This window comes from Jaculus jaculus, chromosome 5, assembly GCF_020740685.1.
Source record: "Jaculus jaculus isolate mJacJac1 chromosome 5, mJacJac1.mat.Y.cur, whole genome shotgun sequence".
Lineage (NCBI taxonomy): Eukaryota > Metazoa > Chordata > Mammalia > Rodentia > Dipodidae > Jaculus > Jaculus jaculus.
The window spans coordinates 58,496,530-58,516,662 of record NC_059106.1 but is presented as its reverse complement, the minus strand read 5'-3'; the positions used below and the strand labels follow the sequence as shown (position 1 = coordinate 58,516,662).

Genomic DNA, 20,133 nt, shown 5'->3' with positions numbered 1-20,133 from the left:
ACTTACTCTAGCTCAGGCTAACCTGGAATTCACTATGTAGTTTCAGGGTGGCCTTGAACTCGCAATGCTCCTCCTACCTCTGCCTCCCAGGAGTGCTGGGATTAAAGATGTGCACCACCATGCCCGGTTCTCTTTCTCTCTCTCTCCTTCTCTCTCTCTTTCATAAATAAATAACTAAATAAAATATTTTATTTTAAAAGAAATTGGGACCTCCGCTGCATCCTGTTGGATGCCCATGGAGAAGCTTTGTTCTTTCTCTGTGCTGTGACTCTGTTGTTGCTTCTCCCTCGGCTTATATCCCTTCCACAGTTGAGAATTGGTATGCTCTTCCTTGACACAGATACCCATGGACATGCATAAGTACACGTTGAAGATGAGCTTTCCAAACTGTTCTGAGTTCTTTCTGGTTCTTCAGGAGAAAGCCCAGGCCCATCTGTCTGCAGAAGTGTTTGGCTTGTTCAGATCTCTGCATTTTATAAATGTCTCCTGCTAAGAAAGCATTTTAAGTCACTGCTTGTATCAGGTTTTTGTTTTTTTTTTTTTTTTTTTTTTGCTAGGGATGGGAAAGGGTGGGACTATTTATTGACACACTGTGTGTTCTGAGGCAGTAACAGTTGCTGTGAAAACATGTGCTATTATTGCCTTTGTAACTGTTAACATTAAAATGATAAAAACAACACATTTTTATTACTTTAACACTATATAACTCTAGAATTAAACTTGTTTTATGAACCCTAACATTTCAGAAATCAACATTGATATGCTAACCTATCTTTCTAGTAGTATAAGCTTTCTTAAAGTCCCACACATTTGGACCATGGCAGCTAACTTTGTAATTTAAGCATTCATGTGTGAAATACCTATGGACATATATTAAACTGATTAACAAAAAAAAGAAAAGAGGGCTGGAGAGATGGCTTAGCGGTTAAGCGCTTGCCTGTGAAGCCTAAGGACCCCGGTTTGAGGCTCGGTTCCCCAGGTCCCACATTAGCCAGATGCACAAGGGGGCGCACGCGTCTGGAGTTCGTTTGCAGTGGCTGGAAGCCCTGGCTCGCCCATTCTCTCTCTCTCCCTCTATCTGTTTTCTCTCTGTCTGTCACTCTCAAATAAATAAATAAAAAATGAACAAAAAATATTTAAAAAAAAAGAAAAGAAAGGAAAAAGAAATTTGGTCCTCATTTAGTAGTTTGTAATGAGCTGTTGAGCATTTTTCTCTTCTTTTCTTTTTTTTCTTTTGATGTTTTTTGAGGTAGGGTCTTGCTCTAGCCCAGGCTGACCTTGAATTCACTATGTAGTCTCAGGCTGGCCTTGAACTCAGGGTGATCCACCCACCTCTGCCTCCAAGTTCTGGGATTAAAGGTGTGCGCCACCACGCCCAGTTTGTTGAACATTTTCACTTGAGTATAGGTGCATGTTCTTATTCTTACTGCTGTGCTGTTTATGACAGTCTAGCCTAGGCTAGCCCTGAACTACACCATCACCTGAAACTCAGCACATGAAACTCTGGAATTCCATGCATGTGTCCCATGCATTTGAGCTGTCTGGATGATCCAGTTTCTTTTGTAAATTTTCAGGGCTCTTGAGGAGGGAGCCCTGCCTCCCCTCTCCTTCTCTACTCCGTGCCCCACAGCTATGCTGTGTGACATTGAACTTACCCCATTGAAAATTTTATTTATTCATTTGTCTGTATGTGTGTGGGTACATGCGTGCCACACATGTGTGCTGGAGAATCAACTGGAGCCAGCAAGCTTCACAAACAAGTGCTCTCAAGCCCCATTTGAAAATTTATTTATTTATTTATTTTGTTTTTTCAGAGGTAGGGTTTCACGCTAGCCCAGGCTGACCTGGAATTCACTATGTAGTCTCAGGCTGGCCTTGAACTCACAGTGATCCTTCCACCTCTGCCTCCCAAGTGCTGGCATTAAAGACACGCACCACCATGCCCACCCAGGTCCCATTTGAAATTTTTAAAAATATTTTATTTTTACTGATTTATTTGTCAGAGAAAGGGGATAGAGAGAGAGAATGGGCACTCCAGGACCTCCAGCCACTGCTAACGAATTTCAGATGCATGTACACCCTTGCGCCTCTGGCTAACATGGGTCCTGAGGAATCGAACCTGGGTCCTTTGGCTTTGCAGGCAAACGCCTTAACCACTAAGCCATCCCTCCAGCCCCCATTTGAAATTTTAACACTCACTGTACTGCTGGCTAAGTCCTTTCCTTCTGTACCAATTTTCCTTTTCTTTTCTTTTTGAAAAACATTTTATTTATTTACTTTTTTCTTTCTTTCTTAAATTTTGTTGTATTCGAGCCCGGGGTGATGGCACATGCCTTTAATCCCAGCATTCTGGAGGTAGAGCTAGGAAGAACGCCGTGAGTTCGAAGCAACCCTGAGACTACATAGTGAATTCCAGGTCAGCCTGGGTTACCGTGAGACCCTACCTTGAAAAAAAAAATTGTATTCATTTTCTGGGAACTTTAAAAAAAATTATTATATATTTATTTATTTGACAGAGAAAAGGGAAGAGGGGGAGAGAGAGAGAGAGAATGGGCGCACCAGGGCCTCCAGCCACTGCGAATGAACTCTAGATGCATGCACCACCTTGTGCATCTAGCTAACGTGGGTCCTTTGGCTTGACAGTCAAATGCCTTAACCACTAAACCATCACTCCAGCCCCTTATTTATTTACTTATTTGAGAGAGAGAGAGGGAAAGGAAGAGGGAGAGGGAGAGAGAGAGAGAGAGAGAGAGATTGGCTGCGCCAGGGCCTCTAGGTGTATATGCCATCTTGGCTCATGTAGTGGGTACTGGAAAATCAAACCTAGGTCCTTAGGCTTTGCAGGCAAGCGCCTTAACCACCAAGCCATTTCTTCAGCCCTTCTTTTTCTTTTTTTGGTATTTTTCAAGGTAAGGTCTCACTCTAGTACAGGCTGACCTGGATGGAACTCACTCTGTAGTCCTAGGCTGGCCTTGAACTCACAGTGATCCTTCTACCTCTACCTCCCAAGTGCTGGGATTAAAGGCGTGTGCCACCACACCCGGCTTCTTCTGTCCCAATTTTAACATTTCTCCCACTAAGAAACTTTGAGGACACAACACCCTTTCCCCCAAGGCTGGACGGGTAGGTGCCCCATTTCAAGGATCCCACACTCACTGTGCAATAATGCTATGAACACCTATCATTCCTGTAATTATTCCTTTGTCTGGATTCTCTGCTGGACTGTGAGTTCCGTTGAAACTAGGGACAATATTCATTTCCCCTATGAGTGTCTAAAATCCAACGGGGCAGGAAAGTGGGAGTGAATGGAAGGGGGTGAGAGGTGGGCCTCCGAAGAGCTCTCAGGTTCCTCCCTGTTCTTGGCTAGTGAGAACCATGAAGAGAACAATGGAAAACCCCGGATGTCAACAGGTAACCGCTTGGTTACAAGTGGGCTTCATTTAAATGGAAGGACTCGTATTCTCACAGTAAGCAACGGGTTCAGGGACACAGATCAAGCCCCGTCCTCGACGCCACGCCCCTGAGGACAAAGTGAAGCTCCTTGTGTTTGCAGGCACGCCTGGGACTACGTGAGGAGCGGTGAGGCGGAGGGTTACTCTGTCAATGTAAAGAGTAGTAACCCTCCGCTCGAGGCTTGGCATCGTGGCAGCTGCTCCTGGGACCACCAGGGGGAGGAATCGCACCGCATCCCCGGCGTTGGGCAGTCGCGAAGAACTCTGGGAATTGTAGTCCCAGGGTTGCAAGGCGTGGTCTCTCGCGTTGCCCCTCGGGACTTGTAGTTCAAGACATAGGGACAAGAAAGTGGATTTAAATGCATATGTAGAAACAAAAAACTACAACTCCCAGAGGGCCACGGGCTCCGGGGAGTTTCTGGTTTCCGTCTAGTGAAGAGTCTGATGTTTCTGAAGGATCACCTTGACTGGGTAAGTTTGATTGGAGAAGGCTCCGGCTCTCAACCGACCTGTACGCAGACATTTTCCTCTGCCATTGTGGTGTGGGGTCTTCTTGTCTCTCAGTCCCAGGATCTTCACACTAATCTGTAATCTTCGTTATCTCTGTATCCTATTCGAACAAATGCAGACAGTGTCCACCTTACACCTAAGGTCATCGCGGACGGGACCCTGTCCCGTCAGCCCCACTCTTACCCACGGCCTCGACTTCCTGAAACCGGCTTCTTTATGTCCTCCGCTCTGTGCTGCACTCTTCGCTGTCTCGTTTTCCATGCTGGTGGAAGCAGACTCCACAAGTCTTCTCCCCAGCGCTGTGAACTGGAAGCGCAGCCGACGAGCTCCACCTCTCACTCACTGTGACCCGGGACAATCTTGCACGCTCTCTGGGACTCAACTTTCTTCATCTCGAAAACGGAGGTGACCATGAGTATGAGAATGAGGTTACGTCCTGGAGCCAGTGAGCCCATTTAGTGAGACTGCGTTCTGTAAACTGTCAGGGCTCCATAAACAACACAGGTTGTCTTGATGTCATTTATGAGTGCTTTAGAACTCTCTTATCGCCCCCGACTCCTTTTTTATAGTTTTTCCGTCTCGTTGCTCAATCCTGTCCCCTGAGCGCTTGATGTCTCCAAAACCAGGATATTTCCTCACTTCCTCCAGAGACCAAAGATCAGACAGATCCATGAGCTTTTACACTCCACGGAGCTTTGGTTGAAAGGAATCTGAGAGGGGTGCTTATCTTGGACTCTGGCCTGAAATAGCCTGTGATGAAAAGTCCACACAACTGTCAGAGGGGAAGTCACTGCTCACTATAGCAAGGCCCCAGCAGGAAGACAGCTGCCTTGTAAGCCTGCCCATTTCCTTTGGGCTCGCTCTCTCTGCCAGTTTAGTGGACTCTGGCTTTGGGAGCTGTATGCCAGGCCTGAAAAGGTATGAAAGGAAGAATCCATTCTGCCAAAGGATTTACTCCAGAGAAAATGAAAGAGACCAGCCGAGTATGTTGAAAGAGAACCATAAGCATTGTTAATTAGTTCCTGACATTTTATGAGCACTTAAAATGTACCAGGCCCTAGGCAAAATCAATTTCCTTACCTAAGCGTCACTTAAGTGTGCCTATTTTATGTAGAAGAAATTTAGGCTCAGAGAGGTTTGTAGTTAGTTAAAATAATTAGCTGTAGCACTCTCATATGGTTATAGTGCCACCTTTTTTTTTTTCCCCAGGTAGGGTCTCACTCTAGCACGGGCTGATCTGGAATTCACTATGTAGTCTCATTCTCCTGCCTCTGCCTCCTGAGTGCTGGGTTAAAGGCATGCTCCCCCATGCCCGGCTTAATATATTTTGTAAAAAGAACTTGTTCAAGATCTCACAGATGATAAGTAGCAGAGGTAGAATTCAAAGTCAACAAAACCTTTCTTTCCCCATTATATCATGTAGCTTTATGCTTTTCTTAATATTTAAAATTTATTTATTTATTTTGATGTTTCAAGATAGGGTCTCCCTCTAGCCCAGGCTGACCTGGAATTCACTATGTAGTCTCAGGTTGGCCTTGAGCTCACTGTGGTCCTCCTACCTTAGCCTCCTGTGTGCTGGAATTAAAGGTGTGTGTCACTACACCCAGTTTAAGCTTTATGCTTTTATAAACATACAAATTAAAAAAAGAATTGATCTAAGTGTGGTGGCCTGTGCTTGTAATTGTAGCACCCGAGAGGCAGAAACAGGAGTATCATGAGCTCAGGGCCTGGTTGGGCAACTTAGAAAGACCCTGTCTCAGACAACCAAAGAAAGAGAGAGAGAAGGATTGAGATAATTTAGATCAAAGCCAGAAGAACATACCCTTAGTGTGTCCCTGCTGTCTGCGAGAGCATGTGGTAAATAATTTGCCCTACAAAGAACCAGAAAACAGTCTTTACCCCTGGAGAGAGGGAAAAAAAAAAGGCATGAGTGTGTGAACATTAAATATCCACTCACTAGATGAAATAATAATTGAGGGCAGCCATATGCAGGACACCGCATTAAGCCTGGTGACTGGCAGGAACATGGGGATTACACGCAGTGAAATCCTAATATGGAACCAGAACACAGGTGTGCTTAGTGTTTGCTGTACGCACACACGTAACTCTGAATGAGGAAGACACCTTGTCCCATCTGGACCAGAGGTTTTCCAATACTGCCAAATCAGAAATACTTGGGGTTTAAAAACAGCCAGTTGGTGTTCCTGGGTGTTGCTCAGTTGTGAAGCTCTTGCCTAGCATATACTAGGGCCTACAGTCCACCCCCAGTGCTGCCAAGAATAGAAATGAAAAACCAAACGTTGACTTCTGGGAATGGAAGCAATACAGCCTTACAGATCCCCAGGTGATGGGGATGTGGGTTCAGGAACTTCTGACCTAGATTCCACCTGGACCACTGCTGTAGGCAAGTCATTGAGAACTTGCTAGATAAACCCTGAGGCACTCTGGCTAGATTCCAGACACCCTTGCTCAGAATTGAAAGGAGGAAATTTGGGAAGGTTTCAGAATACTCTCTAGAGAACTAGGAGATCTTTCACGTGGCCATGGTGATGGAAAAGCTCCTAGACAGGTAGACCAGGAGTTGTTGAGTCAAGGTGAACCAAAGAAGACACTTGGACTGTTTCCTTGGAGAATTCCTTGGCATTTATTAGAAATAGGGTCTCTTCTGCAAAATTTGCAAGTCAGATTGGTTTTTTAAAATATTTTTAAAAATTTTTATTTATTGATTTGAGAGAGAGAATGGGCATGCCAAGGCTTCCAGCCACTATAAAACGAACTCCAGATGCGTGCGCCACCTTGTGCATCTGGCTCACGTGGGTCCTAGAGAATTGAACCTGGATCCTTTTGGCTTTGTAGGCAAGCACCCCAATTGCTAAGCCATCTCTCAAGCCCCTCTTTTTTTCTTTTCTTCTTCTCACGGCATCAGTCACCATGAGTCTAGGCAACAGTCGCTTTGATGTTAGCCTCACTCTGGTCAGCTACCTTCTTCATTTCCAAGCAGAATTGAGCTGATGACCTTTTCAAAAACTTACCTGGAACCAGGCTTGGTGGCACACATCTTTAATTCTAGCACCCAGGAGGCCAAGTTAGGAGGATTGCTGTGCATTTGAGGCTAGTCTGAGACTACAGAGTGAGTGCCAGGCCAGCCCGGGCTAACGCGAGACCATACCTTGAAAAACAAAGACCAAAGCAAAACAAAAACTTTTCAACAGGATCACCAGAGAGTTCTGTGTTCTCCCACCCCTTCCCCTGTGTGGCTTTCAAGCACACTTTCCTCACACTTGTTTTAAGAACTGCTCCCTGAGGGATGGGACAAAAATCACTTCATTCATTCATTCATTTGCAAGCAGAGAGAAAGGACAGAGAAAGGGGGCACTGTAGGGCGGGGCCTTTAGCCACTCTAGTAAACTCCAGGTGCATGCATGTGCCATCTTGTACAACTGGATTTACTTGGGTACTGGGGAATTGAGACTGGGTAGGCTTTGCAGGCAAGCCCTTAACCACTGAGCCATCTCTCCAGCTTGAGAAATACATTTTCTTAAAGAGCTGCTGTCATTCTGGTCACAAAATCTCACACCCTGACTCATCTTGTCCTCTCCTTTGGTTCTCCAAATCTACTCAGTTGTCAAACTCTGTTTTTTATTCCCTCACAATCTTGTTTTTCTCACAATCAACAACTACTTCTGGGCAGGGGAGATGGCCAGGAGCTAAAGGAGTTTGTTTGCAAAGCCTGCCAGCCTGGTTTCAATTCCCTAGTACCCACATAGGGCCAGCTGCACAGCATGGCACATGCATCTGGAATTTGCAGCAGTAAGAGACCCTGGCACACCCGCACTCACACTGACTCTCTCAAATAAATAAATTTAAAAATACATAAAAAATATTTCCAAGATACTTGCCAAATGCCAGGTACAACTCAAGGTGCTTTAAATGCATTGTTTCATTTATCTCCATAGCAACTCCCATGAGACTGACAGGATTCCCATTACACAGGTGGGGAATTGAGAGGGAACAGGTAACTTCTGCAATCTAGATGGGGCTGAGCCTCAAACACAGGTCTGTGACACTGAATTTCTCTCGTAGCCACCACCTTATTTCCAGAGCAGATTCTAACATCTTGGCCTAGCACTGTAGGAACTGCTCTCACCAGGTCTTGCCTCAGCTTTTAGTCCCCTTGCATCCGTCCCTGTTTGCTCATTTCTCACATACCCTTCATTACTAGTCTGCTTTTGCCCACACTTTCCCATCTTCCCCTGATCTCCACTCCCAAGCTCATGGGACTTTCTCTCTCTTTTCAAGTAAGGACTCACTCTATCCCAGGGTGACCTGGAATTCACTATGTAGTCTCAGAATGGCCTTGAACTCTCGGCAATCCTCCTACCTCTGTGTTCTGAGTACTGGGATTAAAGGCGTGTATCCCCGGCCTTATTTTATCTCTTTTTGATGACAGAACTTGTAGTTGCTTCACTGACAGAAGATGGACATGTGTCTTGTGGCCACAGCCTTAAGTCTTGTGCATTTCCTCTCACCAGGAGGGAGGCGTCAGAACCTGCGGTGACTAAGCTGCCCTCATCTCCTCACTCTGGTTATGCAACCCATTGATTGCAACAGACACTTAGCTGCTGCTTTTTTTTTTTTTTTTTTTTAATAATTAGCTGTAGCACTCTCATATGGTTATAGTGCCACTTTTTTTTTTTTTTTTTTGGTTTTCGAGGTAGGGTCTCACTCTAGCCCAGGCTGACCTGGAATTCACTATGTAGTCTCTGGGTGGCCTCGAACTCTTCGTAATCCTCCTACCTCTGCCTCCCGAGTGCTGGGATTAAAGGTGTGTACCGTACCATACCCAGCTTCTTTCTTTCTTTATAATTATTTATTTATTTGAGTCAAAGACAGAGAATGGACATACCAAGGCCTCCAGCCACACTACACATGAACTCCAGATGTATGCATCACCTTATGCATCTGGCTTACATGGGTCCTGGAGAATTGAACCTAGGTCCTTTGGCTTTGCAGGCAAGCACCTTAACCACCTTAAGCCATCACTCCAGCCCCTTTCTCTCTTTTTAATATTTATTTAATTGACACACATACACACGAGAATGAGAATACAGGCATGCCAGGGTCTCTTGCCTCTGCAAATGAACCCCAGATATATGTGCTACATCTGTACATCTGTGCTTTACATGGGTATTGGGGAATTGAACCCAGGCTGGCAAGCTTTGTAAGCAACTGCCTTTAACCATTGAGCCATCTCTCCAAACCAAGCTTCTATTTTTTTTTTTTTTTCGAGATAGGGTCTCACTCTAGCCCAGGCTGACCTGGAATTCACTATGGAGTCTCAGGGTGGCCTCGAACTCACAGCAATCCTCCTACCTCTGCCTCCCAAGTGCTGGGATTAAAGGTGTGCGCCACCACACCTGGCTTAATTTTTTTTAAAATATTTTATTTATTTATTTGAGAGAGAGAGAGAAAAGGCATGCCAGGGCCTCCAACCACTGCAATGAGTTCCAGATGCATGAGCCCCCTTGTGCATCTGGCTTACATGGGTCTTAGAGAGTCAAACTTGGATCCTTTGGCTTTGCAGGCAAATGCCTTAACGTCTAAGCCATCTCTCCAGCCCCAGGCTTCTCTTTTGTAAGAAAAAAAGTATGTGTCTGCACATATGTGCCTGCTAGAGTCTCTTGTTGCTGCAAGTGAGCCTCCTCTCCCATGGTGGGTGGCTGGGAAATTGAACCCAGGTTGCAAGGAAGGGCCTTTAACCACTGAGCCATCTTCACCCCTGAGCTTAGCTTCTTTGTTACAGAAGAAGTGGGGTTCTTTTCACTTTGCTTCCAAATCGCAAAAGGAAGGAATTAAGTCTATAGCAGAAAGAAAATCATTATCTCCTGACATTCCATGGGATGACTCTTTGGGCTTTTTCTCTGGACCAGATGCCTGGAAGTAGGCCGCCAGGAGATCTGAGTGTAATTATAGTTGTTCTTCTGACCTTGAGCAGCTCACTGAATCTCTCAGGACCCGTTTCTTTGACAGTAAAGCCCATGTATGTACTAGGACTGGGAAGGGATGATCTGTGAAGTCTCTTTGTGCCTGGGCATGCTTTCCCCTGAAGTCCGATCTCTCCCAGGGTCTCCTAAAAGCAGCAGAATAATGTTACGATGAACTCTGGGCCCAGGGCTTTGTCCATTTAGGTAGTTTGGATTACCAGCGACTGAAATCTAAAGTCTGGGGCTGGAGAGATGGCTTAGTGGTTAAGCGCTTGCCTATGAAGCCTGAGGACCCTGGTTCAAGGCTCAATTCCCCAGGACCCACGTTAGCCAGATGCACAAGGGGGCGCATGCGTCTGGAGTTCGTTTGCAGTGGCTGGTAACCCTTGCACGCCCATTCTCTCTCTCTCTCCCTCTGCCTCTTTCTCTCTCTGTCACTCTCAAATAAATAAAGAAAAAAATTTTTTTTAAATAAAGTCTATTGATTTAAACAAGAAAGGGATTTTAAAACTTATTTGTATATGCATGCACAGGCAGAGAGTGAGAGAGAGAGAGAGAGACGGGGGGGGGGGGCGGGTAATGTATAGGACGAGCAGTGCTTCTTACTGCTGTGAATGAACTCCAGATGCATGCACCATTTTGTGTGTCTGGCTTGATGTGGGTACTGGGGACTCAAACCCAGGCTGACAGGCTTTGCAACCGAGCACTTTTAACTGCTGAGTCATCTGTCTAGCCCTGTTAGTAAGTTTTGAGAAGTGTGAGAGTGGCCTCTTCATTACCACTATCTCATTTCTTCACCAAAATCATTCATACATACATCATATATATATATATGTATGTATGTATGTATTCATATTCAATGGGTTGTTTAGCCAGAGTGAGAAGATGAGGGCAGCTTGCTTAGTCGCAGGTTCTGACGCTTCCCCCTTGGCGAGAGGAAATGCACAAGACTTAAGGCTGTGGCCACAAGACACATGTTTATCATCTGACAGTGAAGCAACTACAAGTTCTAACTGTCATCAAAAAGAGATAAAATAAGGCTGGACGTGGTGGCGCATACTTTTAATTCCAGCATCTGGGAGGCAGCGGTAGGAGGATCCCTGTGAGTCTGAGGCTAGCCTGAGACTACATAGTAAATCCCATGTCAGCCTGGGCTAGAGAGAGACCATATATCCTCAGGCTGGGAATATTGCAGCACCTAAATGTTAGCAACATAGCGAAGTCGATGATGGTTATGATTAAATGGATGACTGCAAGGAAGAGCGGGGCCGTAAGGCTGGGGAAGTGGGCAAGAGTGGCACGTGACCCACAGAAGCAATGCCAGGCAAGGGAGAAACCAGCCAGAGGCCGTTTGTGTTTCACTACGCAGCCATCAAGTTCAACACTGCCCAGTCTTTGGTTCAGCTGGTGATGAAATGGGGACCAGCCAGTCGGTGTGCTTTCCGCCTGTTTCAGGACCCCACCTCGTAGGCTGCGGGGATGTGATGGAGGGGCAGAGTGTCCAGGTAGGTGTCCCCAGCACCGGCTCCGCACCAGTCCTCTGCGTCTACCCTTGCTGGGACTTAAACCACCATGGATGCAAGTGTGCATTTGGAGCAGGAGGGCCGTGTGAGCTGCTCTGGGTTTGGTCTTCAGCCCTTAGGTCTGTTTTCCTGCTCTTTTTCTCCCTCTCAAGGGACTGAGACAACAAGTTCTTTCTCCCTGAGGAGGAAAAGGAGCCTCTGGCTTCCGAGAGCTCACAAACCCCTGCCCCCTACCATCCTGGAAAGGTTTTCCGTCTCCTCCTAAAGCAAATGAATGACAGGAGCGACCCTGGGCTGCATGCCCACTGCTCTCAGCTTCCTGAGGCGTCCTGGATGAGAGGACTGTCTCCTCACTCTTCTGCTTCTGGCTTCCATCTGCTTCCTTCAGAATTTCCTTCTGCCAATATTCTAGGTTTTTAGCTGGATGTAGTGGCACACACCTTTAATCCCAGCCCTCGGGAGGCAGAGGTAGGAGGATCGCTGTGAGTTCGAGGCCACCCTGAGAAGAGTGAATTCCAGGTCAGCCTGGGCTAGAGGGAGACCCTACCTCGAAAAACCAACAAACCAAACAAAAACCAATATCCTAGGTTTTTCTCTCTACTGTGAGACTGCTCTTCATCTCCCTTGTACAATGAGTTTGCTGTTCCTTCCGGGAAGCCAGCCTGGAGGGACGGCCTAGGCGTCCCACCAATGCTACCCCACTTGACACAAGGGCAAATCTAGTTCCTCTGAGCCTGGGCTCAGGGCCAGATAGAAACCCTTCATTGTCCCAAGCCCTCGAAATATTTTGGTGCCCTGCCGGGATGTAATTCAGAATACATTTGGCTGCTTGAAAGAACAGAAATCTGTTGTTATGCTAACAATAAAATTGCTTCTTTCTGGATCTTATACATGTAAAACTCAGGTATGCTAAGGCAGCCTTTGTTTCCGAGTGTCGCTGTCCTGCCTGGGCCCCTCGCTCTGAACAGCTGCTGTCTTCTATCCTCCAGGGCAGTTTCTTCCGGCTCTTCTACCCCTGCCAAGCAGCAGAAGGGACCTCGGAGCAGCCCCTGTGGATCCCCCGCTATGAGTACTGCGTGGGCCTGGCTGACTACCTGCAGTTTAACAAGCGCTGGGCAGGGCTGCTATTAAACCTGGCTGTGGGTAAGGCTGGCCTGGCTCTGGACACGTTCCCCGTTGCTCCTGCTCCATTAGGCCCCAAGGAGAAATCCAGCCAGATTAGCTTGAAGAGTCCAGTCCTCTTATAATAAGTGGTGTGGAGAGTTGGGAGAGGACTCTGTCTCTCTCTGTCTCTCTATCTGTCTATGGTGTGGGTGGAGGTACACTCTCCTGGATTGAAATCCAGACTTTGTAATTTACTAGTGTGGGATTTGAGTGCCCCAGCCAGCAGGGAGTCCAACAAAGAAGCGAGGTGAAAATTAACCCGAATGAAAGAAGGCAAACAGACACAAGAAGGAGACCATGCTAGATGTTTGTCAAGGCCTCGAGAGTTTATTCTTACATGTAGGTTTATAATAGGGCTGTAGGGGGAAGGGGACATGGCCAGGGTAAGGAGTTGTCAGGAAGCCTGGAGGGGATGTAATTAGGTGTTCATCTAATCTTGCCTCACTGGCTTAACATCCTGACTGCGCCAGGCTTCACATCCCGACCATAAACTGGCCTTTAGCAAAAAATAAGATTCTGTAAGCAGCCTGCTGACCGGTTCCAGAAGTACCTAACAGAAAGCTGGATGGACCAGCTTTCTGAGTAATGAGTCAGTTTATGAGCAGGCCCAGGCAAAATGGAGAGGCTTTTGCTCTATGGCTCCCAACATTTGAGCAAGCCACTTACCCTGTCTGAACACCATCTTTTTGTAGACCTGTGGTGTGGGGGTGTGTATAAACCCTCTGGTGCAGTGTTTGGGACATCTGATGAGGGCATAAGTGTTAGCTGGGACTCCCTCACCCAGGGTAAACTCATCGTCATCCTGGGCCAGTGGCTGTGTAGCTCACACTTATCTTCCCAGTACCAGGGCTCGAACCCAGTGCTTCACACATGCTAGACCAATGCTCTGCCTGTGCACTAGGCGCTCTAGACCAGACGTCCTTGGTTCTCAAGGGGCACATGCATTCTCCTGCATTACTCTCTTCTCCTTCCTCCTTCTGTGTAGGGACACATTTAACCACTGGCTTCTGCCACCCCAGGAACTCTACCCTTGGCCTTGGCACCTCAAGGACCTGTCCCAGATTTCTTTAGTACTACCTGTTTGGACTTCTTTTCCTGGTGGTGCTGGGATGGAACACTGGGTCTCCCACATGCTAGACAAATGTTCTACCAGTGAGCCGAGCTCCCCCCTCACCCCACACCGGTGGCTTTATCCTATTCTCTGTTGTGTTCCCCGGGGTGTTTGCCCTGGGCTGAGCAGGGCCATTGGCGGTTCTTCAGAGGGGAGGGCCCGAAATGCCCACCCCTGCGTGGGCTTGCGCTGCCCTGCTATTGCAGTTCCCGGGCGGCCAGAGATTCCATAGCCCATGTCTCTGCCAGGATCTTGTCGCCTGCCTGCCAGCTGGAACGGGCCCTTGAAGACAACGGACTCTGGATACCCCTTGATCATCTTCTCCCATGGCCTAGGAGGCTTCAGGTAAGAGCTCTGTCCCCCAGATCCTGACATCATTCTTGTCTAGTGACGGCTGCTGAGTGTTAATGTACTCTTAAAGGGAGGGGCGATGGATGTTTCCAACTGCCTGTTGTCCTGCCTTCCCTCTGCCTCATGCCCTTGCACGGGGTCCACTTTCTTTCCTGGTAACCCCTCTTCACCTTCTTAAACTTCTTCCACTCGTGACTTCTTTCTACTACAAATGAACTCCAGACACAAGCACCACATTGCGCATCTGGCTTGATGTGGGTGCTGGGGAATTGAACCTGGGTTGTCAAGCTTTGCAAGGAAGTGCCTATACTTACTGAGCCATCTTCCTAGCCCAGACTTAAAAAAATTTTTTTGTTTGTTTTTTTCGAAGTAGGGTCACGCCCTGTTCTTGGCTGACCTGGACTCACTCTATTCTCAGGTTGGCCTCAAACTCACAGTGATCCTCCTACCTCTGCCTCTCAAGTGCTGGGATTAAAGGCATGCACCACCATGCCAGGCTCCAGACTTAATTTTTTTAAAAATATTTTTATTAATCTTTTTATTTGCAAGCAGAGAGAGAATGAGAATGGGTGCGTTAGGGCCTCTACATCCTGCAAATGAACTCCAGATGCATATGCTACTTTGTGCATCTGATTTTATGTAGGTACTGGGGAGTTGAACCTGGGTTGTTAAGCTTTGTAGGCATGTGTCTTAACCATTGAGCCATTTCTCCAGCTCCTATTTTTTTCTTTTTTAAAAGTATGTTTAGGGAGCTGGACGTGGTGGCACATGCCTTTAATCCCAGCCCTGGAGAGGCAGAGGTAGGAGGATTGCCATGAGTTCGAGGCCAGCCTGAGACTACATAGTGATTCCAGGTCAGCCTGGGCTAGAGCAAGACACTACCGCAAAAAAAAAAAAAAAAAAAAAAAAGTATATTTATGAGCTGGGCTGGAGAGATGGCTTAGCGGTTAAGCGCTTGCCTGTGAAGCCTAAGGACCCCGGTTCGAGGCTCGGTTCCCCAGGTCCCACGTTAGCCAGATGCACAAGGGGGCGCACACGTCTGGAGTTTGTTTGCAGAGGCTGGAAGCCCTGGCGCGCCCACTCTCTCTCTCCCTCTATCTGTCTTTCTCTCTGTGTCTGTCGCTCTCAAATAAATAAATTAAAAAAAATTTTTTTTTAAAAAAAGTATGTTTAGGGAGCTGGACGTGGTGGCACATGCCTTTAATCCCAGCCCTGGGGAGGCAGAGGTAGGAGGATTGCCATGAGTTCGAGGCCAGCCTTAGACTACATAGTGATTCCAGGTCAGCCTGGGCTAGAGCAAGACACTACCGCAAAAAAAAAAGTATATTTATGAGCTGGGCTGGAGAGATGGCTTAGTGGTTAAGTGCTTGCCAGCAAAGCCAAAGGACTGAGGTACAAATCCCCAGTACCCATGTAAAGCCAGATGCACAAGGTGGCACACACATCTGTAGTTCATTTGCAGTGGCTAGCAGCCCTGGCACACCCATTCTCCCTTTAGTTACCTCTCTCTCTCTTTCCAATAAAATATTTTTAAAGTATATTTATTAATTTATGAGGGAGAGGGAAAGAAAGAAAAGAGAGGAAGGGAGAATATGGGCACTCTAAGACCTCTTGCTACTGCAAATGAACTCCAGGTGCATGTGCCACTTTGTGCATCTAGCTTTATGGGGTACTGGGGAATTGAATCCAGAGCCATCAAGCTTTGCAAGCAAATGCCATTAAATGATGAGACATCTCCCTAGCCCTTCTTCTTTTTTAAAAATTTCATGCAATTTATTAACTTTTTCAAGTTTCATTAATCTTAGAACAAGTTACAGTAAAATTTTCATTAAGTCTTATGAAAGTCCTTCAGCATTCATTCTATTGTAGCCATTTTTAGGGACAGTGATGATGTCAGTTGTCCTTAGGGTTCATTTGCAGTGGCTAGAGGCCCTGGTGTGCCCAATCTCATGAAATGATGAAATGGCATCACTGTTGCCAGCTGTGTCTAAACCTATCCTTTTTTATTTTATTTTTATTATGTGTATAGTTTTTAAATAGTTCATTTATTTGCAAGCAGAGAGAGATAAAGGGAGAGAGACAGAGAGAATGGGTGTACCAGGTATTCCAGCTGCTGCAAATGAACTCCAGATGCATGCACCACTTTGTGCTCAGGGGTTAAGACGCTTGTCTGAAAAGCCTACTGGCCCGGGTTCAATTTCCTAGTACCCATAAAGCCAGATGCACAAAGTGGCACTTGCATCTGCAGTTTGTTTATAGTGGCAAGAGGCTCTGGTGCTCCCATTCACTCATTCTCTCTCTCTCTCTCTTTCTCCTTACAAATAAATATATAAAAGTGTTTAAAAAACATTTTTTAAAAAAGATTTTTGTTTATAAGCAGAGAGAGAGATTGGACATGCCAGGATCTCTAGCCACTGCAAACAAACTCCAAATGCACATATCACTGTGCACCTGTCTTTACATGGGTACAGAATCGAACCTAGGTTGTTAGGCTTTAGAGGCAAGCACTTTAACCACTGAAACATCTCTCTAGCTCCTGTCCTTTTTTTTTTAAAAGAGGTTTGGAGAGACTTTACCAGATTAAGAGAAAGAAAGTCGGGGAGCACAGAGGGCTCCCACCATGAGGGAGGCAAGAGGGGGTGAAGCGCCCTCATCCTTCTCTTAATTGAAACTTTATTATGTTTTTTGAAATTTTTACTTATTTAATTCCATGTCTTGTGTGTGTGTCTGTGCTTACATGCCAGGATCTTTGCAAACACACACCAGATGCACCACTTTTTTGTGTCTGACTTATATGAGAAGCTTAGGAATTGAAATCTGGGCCTAACTGAATTTTTTGTCCTGATAGTTTGTTTTATTTATTTATTTTTTATTTATTTATTTTTCCAGGTAGGGTCTTACTCTGGTATAGGCGGACCTGGAATTAACTGTGTAGTCTCAGGGTGGCCTCAAACTTATGGCAGTCCTCCTACCCTGCCTCCCAAGTGCTGGAATTTAAGGCATGTTCTACCATGCCTGGCTTATTTTTTATTTTTTAAAATGTTTTATTTATTTATGAGAGAGAGAATGTTTAATTTTTTATTTTTATTTATTATTATTATTTTTTGGTTTTTCAAGGTAGTCTCACTCTAGCTCAGGCTGACCTGGAATTCACTCTGTAGTCTCAGGGTGGCCTTGAACTCATGGAGATCCTCCTACCTCATCCTCCCGAGTGCTGGGATTAAAGGCATGTGCTACCACGCCCACCAAGCCTTGTTTTATTTTTTGAGGTAGGGTTTTGCTATAGGCTGACCTGGGATTCACTATATAGTCACAGGGTGGCCTCAAACTCATGGTGATCTTCCGACCTCTGACTCACAAGTGCTGGGATTAAAGGTATACAACACCACACCCAGCTTTTAATTTTTTTTAACATTTTATTTTTGTTTATTCATTTATTAGAGACAGAGAGAGAGAGACAGAGGCAGAGAGTGAGATTGGGCACACCAGGGCCTCTAGCCACTGCAAATGAACTCCAGATGCATGTGCCACCATGTGCATCTGGCTTACGTGAGACCTGAAGAACCGCACCTGGGTCCTTAAGCTCCTCAGGTATGCTCCTTAACCACTAAGCCATCTCTCCAGCGCTAATTTTTTTAAAATCTTTTTAATAGCTCTTTTTTTAATTAATTAATTAATTTATTTATTTATTTAACAGAGAAAGGGTGAGAGAGAGAGAGAGAGAGAGAGAGACAGAGAGAGAATGGGTGTGCCAGGGCCCCCAGCCACTGCAAATGAACTCCAGATGCCTGTGCTCCCTGGATAACCTGGGTCCTTTGGCTTTGCAGGCAAACGCCTTAACCACTAAGCCATTTCTTCAGCCCTAATTCCATTCCTTTAATCTTTCAAATTGTGGGATTACAAATGTGTGCTGCCACACCCAACTTGGATGTCAATTGTTTTTTTTGGTTTTTCGAGGTAGGGTCTCACTCTATCCCAGGCTGACCTGGAATTCACTGTCGTCTCAGGGTGGCCTTAAACTCACAGTGATCCTCCTACCTCTGCCTCCTGAGTGCTGGGATTAAAGGTGTGTGCCGTCACACCTGGCGGATGTCACTTTCTTAGGCATACTCAGCCTAACCCCTATATTATAGCAGACTAAATTTTCTAGCACAGTCTGTATTTGTCAGTACGTAACATAATTGTTATGAGCTTATTTGTGCAATTGTTCCTCTTTGTGTGTTTGTGTGTGTGGTATTTATGTGCATGTATGTATGTATGTCCACATGTGTATGGGCATGCATGGGGGTTGTGTGGAGGCTGGAGGTTAATGTCAGATTTCTTACTCTATCTCCCTTCACCTTATTTTTTTTGAGGCAGGGTTAGGCTGGGGAGATGACTCGGTAGTTAAAGGTGCTTGCTTGCTGAGATGGTCTCTCATGTGAGCCTAGAGCTTACTAATTTGGCTAGTGCAGCTAGCCAGCATGCGCCAGAAGTCCCCTTTGCCTATTTCCTAAGTGCTGGTATTAAAGCTAGGACACCACATCTACCTAGCATTGTACATGGGTGCTGGAGATCTGAACTCCAATCCATGAACCTATGCATTTTATCCACTGAGCCATCTCCTCAGCCCCTGTGTAATTCTTTTTTTCCCTCAATATTTTATTTATTTATTTGCGAGCAGAGAAAGAGAGAGACAGAGACAGAGAGAATGGGTGCTCCAGGGCCTTCAGCCACTGCAAATGAACTCCAGATACATGTGCCACTTTGTGCACCTGGCTTTATATGGGCATGGGGAATCAAACCTGGGTTGTTAGGCTTTGCAAGCAAGTGCCTTAACTGCTGAGCCATCTCTCCAGCACCAGCATACTCCCCCACCCCATGTAATTCTTTAATGTCTGTCTTCTCTACAAGATTATAAACTGGGCATGGTGGTGCATGCCTTTAATCCCAGCATTTGGGAAGCAAAGATAGGATCACAGTGAGTTCAAGGCCAGCCTGGAGCTACAGAGTGAGTTTCAGTTCAGCCTAGTTAGAGTGAGTCTCTGCTTCTTGTAGGTTGAGGCAGGATGCCTGCCATGAGTTTGAGGCCAGCCTTGGCTACAGAGTAAGACCTTGCCTCAAACAAACAAAAATGCATATCAATACATAGCAGTAAAAATTCATTTGAGTAGCTAGTCTCGGGTTTGGGGCGGGCTGGCTCAGAGGGTGGGAAGAAGGTGAAGAGCACATTCAAGCCCCAGGGAATGAGCGCTACACTACCTGGGGCAAGTCCCTGGAGGACAGCTGCCCATGACACTGGCCCGGCCATTCTTTGGAGATAGCCACTAACAGAGAGTGTGGTTGGGACTGGGGTGAAAGCTGGGCAAATCTTTTGATTTCTTCTCCTCATTTCTTTTTAAATTTTTTTTATTTTCACAATTTTATTAACATTTTCCATAATTATAAAAAATATCCCATGGTAATACCTTCCCCCCCCCACCATACTTTCCCCTTTGAAATTCCATTCTTCATCATATTACCTCCCCATCTCAATCATTGTACTTACATATATACAGTACCAACCTATTAAGTACCCTCCTGCCTTCCTTTCTCTTCCCTTTATATCTCCTTTCTAACTTACTGGCCTCTGCTACTAAGTATTTTCCTTCTCGTGCAGAAGCCTAATCATCTGTTCTTCTCCCATTTCTTTGTGAATCTCCAGGACATTGTACTCTGCCTTCTGTATGGAGTTGGCCTCCCGTGGCTTTGTGGTGGCTCTGCCAGAGCACAGGTGAGACATGCCAGTCCCAATTGACCTGCAAGGGAGCTGGAATGTAGGGTAGTCCCCTCTCAGTATATTGTTTCTTTTTAGATTGTGTGTGTGTGTTTTACTGGGGATTGAACCCAGGCTTCACACATTAGACAGGCACTCTACCACTGAGCTACATCCCCTGCCCAAATGTCTTATTTCCAATTTTCCCAATAACCATGAAGGCAGGAATCATATCTGTTTTAAGTAGATGAACCCCAAGCTTCAAAGATGCTAAATAACTTGCTAAGAATTGACACAGCTGACT

The 20,133-nt window shown here is 46.0% G+C and overlaps 1 protein-coding gene across 1 annotated transcript in view; it reads left to right on the top strand.

The window, feature by feature from the left end:
• Positions 1-3,815: 3,815 nt before the first annotated feature.
• The window catches only part of Pafah2 (platelet activating factor acetylhydrolase 2), a 53,980-nt gene continuing 37,662 nt past the window's right edge, over positions 3,816-20,133 (top strand). Inside the window, exons 1-5 of the mRNA XM_004657494.2 lie at positions 3,816-3,923; positions 11,316-11,451; positions 12,459-12,612; positions 13,993-14,089; positions 19,779-19,847. Coding sequence (XP_004657551.1) covers positions 11,362-11,451; positions 12,459-12,612; positions 13,993-14,089; positions 19,779-19,847 — 410 coding nt within the window. The 5' untranslated portion in view covers positions 3,816-3,923; positions 11,316-11,361. The remainder of the gene's footprint in view (positions 3,924-11,315; positions 11,452-12,458; positions 12,613-13,992; positions 14,090-19,778; positions 19,848-20,133) is intronic.